This window comes from Typha latifolia, chromosome 14 (assembly GCF_019914945.1).
Source record: "Typha latifolia isolate L0001 chromosome 14, TyphaL0001v2, whole genome shotgun sequence".
Taxonomy (NCBI): domain Eukaryota; kingdom Viridiplantae; phylum Streptophyta; class Magnoliopsida; order Poales; family Typhaceae; genus Typha; species Typha latifolia.
In genome coordinates, this window is record NC_133099.1 from 8,841,300 (window position 1) to 8,853,210 (window position 11,911).

General features: G+C 37.3%; 1 protein-coding gene across 3 annotated transcripts; it reads right to left on the reverse strand.

Annotated features, from left to right (window-relative positions):
* Positions 1-1,568: 1,568 nt before the first annotated feature.
* LOC140800827 (uncharacterized) lies at positions 1,569-11,611 on the reverse strand. Of its 3 annotated transcripts, none has more exons than XM_073155710.1 (11): positions 10,911-11,611; positions 10,717-10,815; positions 10,392-10,615; positions 7,597-7,781; positions 7,263-7,371; positions 6,853-7,172; positions 4,940-5,338; positions 3,821-3,905; positions 2,577-3,487; positions 1,994-2,354; positions 1,569-1,910 (listed from the first exon to the last, which is right to left on the reverse strand). In XM_073155710.1, the coding sequence occupies exons 1-11, from the start codon at positions 10,976-10,978 to the stop codon at positions 1,750-1,752; spliced, it is 2,922 nt and encodes a 973-aa protein (XP_073011811.1). In that variant the 5' UTR covers positions 10,979-11,611; the 3' UTR covers positions 1,569-1,749. The 3 variants fall into 3 exon arrangements, with proteins under 3 accessions (XP_073011811.1, XP_073011810.1, XP_073011809.1); XM_073155709.1 differs by having other exon boundaries at positions 1,994-3,487; positions 10,911-11,072; positions 11,422-11,560; XM_073155708.1 differs by having other exon boundaries at positions 1,994-3,487.
* Positions 11,612-11,911: the final 300 nt, after the last annotated feature.

Genomic DNA, 11,911 nt, shown 5'->3' on the forward strand with positions numbered 1-11,911 from the left:
GATGACTAGGTTATATATATATATATATTTTTTTTTTTTTGTTACAATTTTACCGAGTAGAAAATCTAACACATCAACTTTATGAAAAACTTAATGAAGTACTCCAATTGTTTTCTTTTGTTAACTAAAATGTTTTTTTTCCTTCCACTTTTCCAATACAACCACCTAAAAGAGATTTCAACAAAAAGATCAATTATATTGTGACTAATTCTGAGGAAAGTTTTTTTGCAAATACACATAGGAAAGGATGTTTCTTAATAGAAGACTTCTAAGTTTAGGTGGTGATATGAAAAAGAATGTACAATCCTATTGTACAATTCATTCAATTTAGTAGTTAAAAATTCCATCCTCCTACTGCTTGACTAGTGGAACTGAACCCTAGTAGAAGCTTTGCTTGAAAGGTGAATATGCATAGTAACCAATGTTTAATTTAAGTTATATTTAGCTGTTTGGGCAAATTAGACTTTACTCCCCAGTGGTTTAGTCCGATTTTAACTTGCCTCTACTTACTTTAAAATTAAGCACTATATTCTTCTCATAGTCTAAGATCAAATTACAATTGTTAGAATTTTTTTTTATCGGAAACTATAATGTTTCATTAGCGCGAATATTTTCCGTCATAAATAAGTTGCAAAATGATTAAGCTACCCATACTGCCTTAAAACAGACAATATTTTTGTATAGGTAATTAAGTCTCATTATGTTACAATTAATGGTAGATTAATAGTTATAATTTAGTTTAGACAACATGGGGTTAATTACTGAAGAAAGTTTAAAGTAACTATTATAACTATTACTTCTTCATTGTAGTGGATGAAACAGTTGCTACGACTAATAATAATAATAATAGTAGTAGTAATAAACTAGCTCGTTCTTTGCCTAAATGCTGCATGCCTTCTCTTATATAATAGTTCATCCAACTAGAGAACATGTACACTTGCCCAGAAAAATACTATCAGGACAAAAAGATATTATCAATCCCTGTCAAAGTATCTCATCAGACAAATTGCTTCCAGGCAAAGATAAATGAAGCCAATGTCATGCCAAATAGAATAGAACGGAATGACAAGAAGATCAAGTCTGATTCATGATTGATTCAGTTTGTATGCCCTTATATAAGTGCTTGCAAAAAGGCTAGCAGAAATTTAGGAAAATTCTTCAAGCCTGATTCCAGGTTCTTTAACTGGGAAAGACGACTAGATCTGCATCAGGATCAAACAGTTGTGCATAATGATTGATTCATGAACTCGACTCATCAATGAAGCGATGCATCTCAATGTGTACAAGAAGCGAGAACATAAGAGCTACTCTCTAGAGTCGAGACAACTTCTATAAGATATTAGATACCCAAAGCTTAAATAAGAAGCCTTCAAAAAGAGTAGTGACCTGCAGGTAGATCATAGGGGTCTCAAGCATAGCATCAAGAGAAAATATATGCTCTTCTCACCATCCATTAGAAACCCTCTCCAAGTAATGTCGAAGTGAAAAGAAAATTTTATGCTCACTTCATTCTGATAAGCTATCAATGGCTGAAACGCAAGACCTTTTCTTCCTTTGGTTTTTGCTAGTTTTGGTGTTTAGATCTCAGTAAATTACGTATATGATAAATGAAAAGTAACCCAGAGCTTGTCAAGAAGTTATCTGAATTAATAGCAAATTTAGCAGCACAACATGCACAAGAAATTCACCCTCCCCAAAAGCAATGGGTTCCACAAACCACTAGAATCCAAAGATAGAGCTCTTCTTTAGTCATCCGTATCTGAAGTTCATGTTAAATTCAGGACCATAGATACTAGGAACATGGTCAACTGCTGCAGGGTGGATATGCTTGGATTTAGCGCGTAGCTCCATCTCGATCAGCCTTTGCAATGCTTCAGGGTGAGTGCCTCCATCATCCACAAAGGCAGGTCCTGAAAACAAAACAGAAAATCTTTCATTTCGTTCAAACATTACAAAACCAAACCTAGTCAATTATTAGTCAGCAAAATTTTACCTGGCATTGCTGGCTGCCGATGGTGCAAGATACTATGTACATTATTCATCTCAGGTATGTAGCCAGGCATTTGATGAATCGTGTGAGATAGAGATCCACCTCTTGGCATACCTTGATGTGCGTATTGTGGTGGAAAATTTCCTGGAAGGGGCATTTGCTGTAACATAAGATGATGGCCAGTAGGATCAAATTGTGGGCCAACACCACTACTGAAGGCATGATGAGGAATAATATTTGGAAGAGGATGGTGAGGATCACGATGAATGAACTTTGCTTGTTGATTCCTACTATGATGATCCAACTGGGAGAAAGTAGGCCTCGTGTGACCCATAGGATGAGATATATCTGAAGATGGCCTGCCCTGTAAATGATGATACAGATAATTAGAATCAACCAAGTCATGCATGACACGGGAACGGGACAAACCATCTGGACCCATTGCTCGTTCTTCCTCTCTTACAAAAAGATTAAGTAACTTATCATTGAGTACTTCAATGGTCTTCCCAGTTGGGAGCTCCTCAGGTTTGTTAAGATTTGCATAGGGCAAAAGATCAGGTGTTAATGCATTCAGAGAATCACTCACTGTAATGAGACTTTCTTCTTCTGGCAGGTGAACATCCAGAGCTCCTGCATTGAAACTAGCACCTCCAGGGTTTGAGCCCTGAACTGGAGCGTCCTCATACTCCAACCCAAGCCCTAGAACATTACATGCACCTCGTTGTTGACCATGGTTTAAATGTGCCACCTGCCCTCCAGGATTAGGTTTCTCAGATTGATAATAATCAGGGTGAGCAGGAAAGAAACTGTTATCTTCATGTGAAAATGGTGATCCATTTGAGAATGGAATATTGTTGTCATAAAGGTCACCAGCTGCTCTCTGAACAGACACTGGAGCTTCCAACGAATGGAGCTCATTCATAAATGCCGCTCCAAATAAGGCTTCGAGTGTCGAGCTCTTCTCCGAACTATTACCTGTTTCAGATTTACTACCAGTGGCATTCTCCACAGTATTTAACCCGGTATTCAGATCAGAAATCACCGCTTTATCAACGGATCCCACTTGTAGATTGGAAGATGATGGCCTTCCCTTCTGCAACAAAGAAAGAATGTGTTGTGATGCATGATTATCCACATCAACTTTCGGCTCTTCAGATTTACCATCCACTGTCCAAGGTGCCTGTGCAGGATGCTGCACACTGGAACTGCTATTCTCAGCCTCAGCAAGCATGAACTGCTCAAGATCCTCACATGTAAGTATAGCAGGACTTGTATCTGACTTGTCACCTTGATGATGATGTTCAGATATCCCAATAACAGAGGTAGATACGGGAGGCAAGAGGAGCTCTAGCGCAACGTCAAAATTTTCAGAAGGTAAGATTTGTGACATGTTATCAGGATTTCTGTCATTAGATACAGATGTCACTGAAACTGCTTTTTCAGTAGCAATCAATGAGAGCAAGTCCTTCGATGGAAGATCTTCAACAGTCTCTTTTTCTAGAAAAGAAACAAAAAAAAAGTCAAAAAGGAAATCTGTAAGTTCAACAGAAGTCATAGGGAGTATATTATAGCTGAAGAAACTAAACAATCCTCAGAAAAACTATTGACGTGCACCCATGCCAATATAGACATGTGGATTGCTGACTATATGCATCTATACAGAGAGATCAAAATCTTGAACATGCATGTCCCCACTTGAACATGCATGTCCCCACTTCACTTATCGTCCTTGCACCACTTATGTTCACATAACTAAGTGACTAGATCAATTTAATAATCTAGGAGAAAAGAGTGTAACCAGAAAACAAGTTTGAAGAATAATTGGTTTACCTTCTTCAAGGAACCAACGAGCAAATTTGGATGATTCCGCATCTGCAGTGACTACCGTCTCCTCATTTGCTTTAGGTGCCTTATTCTGTAATTGAGAAAGAATGAGGGTCACCTATACACTTCATCAGTCATAAAAAATCATCATAAATACATAATCTGATAAAGAATCCATCAGATAAGAGAACACAACACAAGATGGCAACATAAAGCTCAACCAATTTGACAAATTGAGGGGGGGAAGGGAAAGGAACACACAAGATTGTCAAAGAACTGTCTGGTAACACGGTGCTGAAACTGTTAAGGTATCAGCATGTTGCACTTCAGCTGCATAAGTTTCTGATGCAAAGACAAAGAAAACTAATTCCAATGCAGCAACAGTCTGTTACAAAATGGAAACTGTATATACATGTGTCTGTAACATCGTGGGTTGAAGTCTCCGTCATGATTATGACTGAATGTGCATTGCAATTATCTAGAGCTCAGGTGCCTAAAATATAGTGAAGCAGCTTTTGCAATTATGCCAGAACAATCGAACATCAAAAGAAAACCTAAAAACCTAAAAAATAATTGACAGAATATGTAAATCAACAGTAATATTTCAAAAGAAAAAGGATGTGCAATAGTATCAGCACACTCATAAAAGAATTGACAAAAATTAGCATTGAAGTTTGAACAACCAATAATTAGAAGAAAATTAGTTGAAAAACTGAATTGCTCTGATGCTAGCAAGTCGACTAATCATAAACAACTTCTTTTCTGAAGCACACATTCCTTTACCACATGTCAAAGAGCAGGAATAGTAAAAAGCAAACACAAGAACAGATGTCAGTATACCAACATCTCTCCAACAGTTCTGCCTACTAGTGTTACAGACCACCTTTTAGAAACTGAGATTGAAGTCCATCTAAACTTTTTACATCCTGGGTGAAGAGCAATTTTTAAGTGAACTGGCCACAGATCAAATAGTGAGAGGCTTACATTTTCTTCTTTTCATTGGTTTCCAGCTTTGGACATCTTTTACATCGAGCTAAATAAGAAAGTCAACCAAGAGCTACGACACTAGCCTAATAATTAGTAAGACTATAGACGAACAAATTTAAACTGAACTCTTCATCATACCTCAATATAGGTTGGCAAATTGCCAGTATTTTTTGACAAAGCAGTGCTAAACAATTTTTCCAGGATTGATGTAGAGTTGTCCTGGCTAGCTGGGTTAGTAATTTGAGACCTCGGCTCTTTTTTGTTAGAGCAATCATCTATTACACAATCATCCCAAACTTGTTTAGCTTTCAGAGGACCAGTCGTCATATAATCTGCACTTTGAATTGAAGTAACAACTCCAGGTGATGATGATGATGATGGGCTAGCAAGGTGTGCAGCTTCCTCTTTAATGAGAATAGAAGCACTCTTGGCTTCACTTGTATTGAAATCCATGGTCGCAGCTGACAGATTCCTCTTCTCTTGACAAGTCTCTGTGCCACTAACAGGGACATTTTCCTCAAAAGTAGAATTCCTAGCCTGAAAGGGTAGGGTAAAAAGAGCACACAAACTTGAGTTAATTGATGATAGTTAACAGAGAAAAGGCTAACATGATCAAAACATAGTTGGTTCAGATATGCTGTAACCTTAAGGTTCTTCAATAAGCATCATAATTGTTTCTTATACTGAAATTTGCACGAATAGTAAGCATACAAAATTAAGGTTGATAAACTTCATAGTTTTATCAATACAGAAACCTAATTGTTCACCATCTGATCCATAGCTGTGTAATAGTATGTAGTATGTAGGACATACATAGACCTCAGCAAAAACTAACAATGCCTGTATTTCAGGTTAAACAATATAAATGTAATGCAACAGATTGATGATTTTTAGCTAAACAAATGAAGCCATGACAAAAGCAATATGTACTCATAATAGTCATAACTTCAAGGAACTCTTTCAATACAGCTAACATTTTATCAGCAGCGTAATAATGCCATGCTATTCCTTTGCATGTTAGTAATCGATGGCAGTAGATGCTCTTCCTTATTTAAGAGCACATAGTAACATCCTACAACATCAGTAGCCCAAAACTGATGGCCCAAGAGCAAATATAGTGTGGTACATCACAAGAACTTATTTGCACATAACTAGCATAAAGCATTTGAATGAACGTCACTCTATCAAAGAAAAAATTAGTCCATGGCAATACTGCTGTTTAGCTTTCTTCCTAGAAGTATTATTATACCACTCAAGTGTCTGCTAGAACTATAGATTCCTATCCTTGATTTAAAAGAAACATTAGTCTGATATTTGTTTTATCAAACAACTCTCATTGTTCACGTTTGCTATACATTGATGCAACTTCATGGACCTCAGTTGTTGAAGGACATCGACTAGGTCAAAAGAAGATGATCTGGATCGCATCTCTGAAAGTCTGTACATCCCTGATTTATGTATCTCATGTAGTGACCATAGGCATTCTCCCAGCCGCCTCACAAATAGATCACTACAGTACTCAGTGATAGAGCCAAAGTTTCCATTCCATCAGTTCATACATGTCAATAGATGAAACAAGAAAATCTTAATTTTAAGTATATACTATATAGTTTAATAAGAATGTTTCATAAGCATACTGATAATCTTAAGATAGTGAGTTTACAGTACCAAAAATCAATACCTAAAATTATCTCATCAACATAAAGTTAAACTCATCAAACATGTTAAAGTGAATGAAATCGATCAACTGATCTTATATTATTATCACCAGTAGTAGGAGCATATTGATTTGCCAGTTCAAATTGAAACAAGAATGTACTTTTTCTATTTTAAACTACTAAATACTGATGAAAAGTATTAAGCCTGAAAAAAATACACAAGCTAAATGAAAATATGTCCACAAAAATCATAAAAGAATAACTGGGTTATTTAGATTCACTGGCAATAATATTTTTCTAACTAACAATGTAGCATGTTGTTGACTTCATGACTTGTTTCCGCTATTTAAGTTCCATATTTAATGGTTGTTAAATTGTCACCAAATACACTACCTCTGATTCAAGGAAGTTTCTAGAAGGCTGCACATATGAGGTTTTGTCCATGTTTGCATATGTAAAGCCAGGCGGTATGAGTGGCCTGGATGGAGGAGCTGGAGTTATAAAAGAAGGCCTAGAAACGTCATTTTGGGAAAAAGAAGATGACGTAGTGTCGTCTGACTTCTCATTTCTATTTGCCATGCTTTTCTTATCAACAGAATTCTGTAATAACTTCATAATATCATCACCAAGATTTTCTTTATCATTTTCAGGAATTTGCTTTTGCTTCTCTCGCAATGCTTTATGTTGCTCCTTCCTCATTGACTCAAAGGATGCTGCAGATAAGGTTAAATAAAAAAGATGGTGAATCTCAACAAACAAAAGAAAAATACACCTGATTCTAGACATGGAGATCATTCTATTACCTCTTCTTTTTCTTTCTTCTTCTTCTCTGTCCTGACTTGCACATTCAGCAGAGCCAAATGTTTCATCATTAAATGAATCATGACCATCTTTCCGTGAGAAGGGTGCAGCCTAAAGTAAATTTGCAAACCATATTAGTAGGACGTTTTTCTACACAATAAAGTTAATTTGCTAACATAGAGATGGTTAACACCTATTAGTTTAGAGAGAAAGAAAGTACTCATGGAAAAAGAATCAAATGACAAATCAAGAACTGCAAAGAGAAAGCATGAAAGTAGCAACAAAAAAAGTCTAAAACCTACTAAAACTTCTAGCCATAGGTTGAAACACTTAAACCTTATAGGGACGTGGGGGCTGATAAGGTTCTGTAGTCCTGCTCAGTTGATAATTTCCACTAGCTCGATCCTTGGGCGCCGAAGCTCCTGCATGTCCAGTGGATCTTGCAAAAGCACCACTACCCAAAAGCCCATCATGCTCCGTACGTTGCCAGAAACGTTTAGATTGATTACCAAAATTCTTATCTGCATGAGTGAAATTATTTAACTCCAGACATAAAACCAGTAAAGTTCATAAAGAAAATATGCACATAGATGAAGAAAACTGCTGACTGAGATAAGAACTTCAAATATGTCAATCAAGAAAAGTAGGCTATAGCATGTCAGTCAAACTACTGCACATGTGATGCAAAGGTGAAAGGAGATAAGGGGGAGGTAGAGATAGAAGATCCTAGATAACTTATATCATTTCTATTTGTTGAATATGATTATTTGCTTCTCCATGGAAAAGTTAATCATTAGTCTAACTCAAGTTTGTGATTCAACTTCAGAATTATAATCATCAGGTGTCCACCCAGTTGAACATGCAACCAGCTAGGCACCAAGAGTCCAAGACAAGAGACTGCCTAGCTTTTAGGCAACAATTGTCTGCTCAACTAGGCTAACAAGCAATTTCCCAGCTATATAGGTGGCCTCTTAAGCGTCATGTAGGAAACTCATCATGCTAGGTTGTCTGTGCAATGCAACAATAAAAATATAACTTTAATAAAAGTTAACCCACAAAAGGAGCATTCTGTCAAATACATGACTCTATTATGAGAGGCGTTCTCTTTGATTCCCCTCTGCACGCTTTTTATTTTCTACAGATGACCAAGCTTGCTTGCAACCACCTATTGCACCAACCTGCTTTCCCCTGTGCACAATCACTACCTACAGCCCCATTTTGTAGCCCGCCTCTCCTGTTCTGCACCCAGAAATTAGAAAGCTCCTTGTGCAACCACAGATTGCAGCCACCTCAGTGAAGCCAGCCATCCTATGATGCAAAACATTGCGCCAACACCAACTATGCAGTCTCAGCTCCTTCAATTGCCACTAAGCAGACTTCCATGGCATGTCCTGTTGACAGTGTCTTGGCCCTTTGCTCAGTCAAGCATAGGAGGATACACATCCGAACCACTTCCATCAAGCTCTGCAGCCTAGAAAGGCCCTCTACTTATCCACCTTCCAATTGAATAATCTATTCTGCTGAGGGTTTGTTGATATATTCATTTTACTTGAGTCATTTCTCTACTGATATTTTTTGTAGTTGTATGAATTGCAAAGAACACCTTAAGGTTTCATGCTTCTAGTTATTATGTCTAGGTGTTAGATTGTTTAGATGTAATCATGCAAATAATGTTTGATACAGAGTCCGTATCTGGTCAATGTCAATTTCTATTAATTTCTTCAGCGGGGTTTCTCAAGGACATTTTAGCCAGCAAGTACAAGTCCTTGAAAATAACACTCCAGATGATACTGGTTAGAGAGCAACTAGTTGGCAGAGTATGTTACTAACATGAATATCATCATTCAGAGTACTGCCATTGGTTCTAACATGTCTAACAAAAATCATATAGTGAACAACATAAGATGTGTTGGTCCAGGTCAAGTAATAGAAGTCGCATGAGGAAGAGGAAGGCCAAAATGGGCTACGATAGTACCAATAAGGAAATAATTGATCATAATTGAAACAACTAGAAGGGTTGATGGTAGACAATACTTGGGATAGAAATGAAAGAATGTCGAGCAAGTTGTGCACAAATCGGCTCAAGCCGGAAAGGATGCCAAAATGAGCTCTAGCTCCACTTGAAATGGAGTCATTGTTCCAAACTCAACTCACCATAATACCAAGCTGGCTTGCAAGCTTGATAAGAGGGATAGTCAGATAGAAGGGTTTTAGCCTTTTTTGTATTATTATTCTTTTACTTTTTTAAAGAAAGAGAGGCGAGAACTATCACATGGTTGGATTCAAATTCCCAACTTGGAAAATTAAAGGAGAGTGCTCAACCAACTAATCCAAGAAATCTGAAATGGAGAAAAATATGTATCTTTATAAATGTATAGGAGCATAGGAGATCATTCGAGCCAAACTTGAGTGAGCCAAAGTCAGTTTGAGCTTGGTTTACTCTAACTGTACATTGAATATTTGGACTAAGCTCAGTTTCTACCTATTGCATTGTGCTAAACCAAGATTCTGAATGTTGCATTATCCTAAGCCAAACTTCCCATTAGAGTAATCCAAGCTTTAGGTTAAGATTAGTTTGAAGTCCATAAAATAAGTCTGTACATGTCAATACAATGAATTGCCCTAAAACTATCATGTTGACTACCATCACAATAGTTTGCAACAAGACTATGAAAGAAAAGAAAGTTCTAATGGACAAAATCAAAAGAATATGATAAAAGGGAAAAAAAAAATGGATTCATCAGTATCTTTGATGATGTACGTTTCGATTCAAGCAAGGAGCCAGAGTGGCCATCAATATGTCCTAGTGCACACACATTTGAGCATAGAAATTTTGCAGTAGTATCAATTGAGAAGTGATAAAAGAGCCCAACGATATATTACTTTTGTTAGAGATATGGTCGAAGGATGCATTCGGCATGCTTATCACATGAATGACAACAATAGATAGAAGTTATTGAGTTCTACGGTTATCTTTGCCACTTGGATGATTAGAGGATGAAATATAAAAAATTAAAAAAATGTATAAAATCATAGGAGAAAAGTTTGTGTGAGAATTTAAGTTCCATGATCCTCATGATATCTTCATAGAAAATTGGTTCACACCAAGATTGATGTGAAATAAAAAAAACCTGGCATAGTGGACTCGTCACGTTCAGAAAGCAAATCTCCATCTTTATCACTCGATCCAGAAGAACGAGTGTCCCACCTCCCAGAGCTTCCTCGAGAAAAGTTACCTGATACTTCCAACCTACTCTGGGGCATTCCATAGTCACCTCTCTTGGAATGCAAAGACAATCCTCCTAAACCTCTTTGCCTTTCAAACACACCATTAGAAGCAGCATCTTCAAATACACTGTTTCCACAGTAGAAAATCACATTAGGACAAATTTCATACAGCCAATTGGAAGAAAGAACAAACAGTTCATTTTCCCAACCAAATGTAAAGCACCATACCTCAGAACTGAATCATCAAATCCACTGGGTAACTTCTTGCAGATATTTAAGTTGCTGAAAGACAAAAGGAACTCCCTTGTATATGATATTCTTGACTTCCTGAGACCCATCCGGAAAGAGACATAAATCACCTCATTTAAGAACAAAACAATTTAATCCAAGAGAACAAAATCTTTCTAGCAAAATGCACTTACTTTCGAGATCCGGGCTCAGACTCGCATGGAGATCCGGGCAGTGATTGATCCTCACTATCCAAACTCATCCCCAAGAGAGAAATGCACAAGAAATCTACGGTAGCAACAAGCTGCAGCTACAGAACACTTTACACCTATCTCAACTCCCCACAACAAACCAACCTATAAATCCAGGCATCTACAAATGCATAAATTGCAAAATCCTGCCTAAAATCTACAAAACAAAGTCATAAAGAAGCATCCCCTTGTACCCAAACCCTAACAAGTCATAGCCAGAGTCCTCTACAGTTCCCTATTCGAAATATCCCAATCAAACGATGCCCTGATGGCAGGAATGCAGCTCCAGTACCAAGTGCCAATTAAATATGAAAATCGAAATTTTCCAGCGACATAAGAGAGAAAGGATACATATGAGGTGGGGAATGGAAAGATAAGAGCTTGGATTGAGACGAGCGGAGGTGATTTTAGCTGATCCACATGTTAAGAGGTAAGAGATATTACAGGCGCTGACCTAGATTGGAATCGGCTCGATGGATTCGACGAACTTCCAGGGTAGAAGTCAAAGATCGATCAATCAAATCTCGCCTCTCTACCGATCGAACCCGAGAGAGAGAGAGAGAGAGAGGGAGAGAGAGGGAGAGAGATGACGATGGAAATGGGAACCAAAAAAAGCAATGGGTCGTATTTGGATCGGATTGTATAGTACAGTAGTAGTGCCCGCATCCAAACGAATATACTAGCCATTTTCCAGTTAACACCCTATATTATGTGTTTATGACAGGCTTATACTTAGTAATTGTAGGGGCGTAATTATCAAAAGACATAATAAAGGGTGTTAAATGGGAAATAGCTAGTTTATTCTTTCCGACACAGGGGAGTAATCTAGTTAAGCTTACAAAAACGAGTTCACGACCAAACTAGCTCTATTTTAAATTTCATTTTATTAACATAAGTAACACTTAAACTTAAATATCAAAATAGGTCTATTTTACTATAGTTAT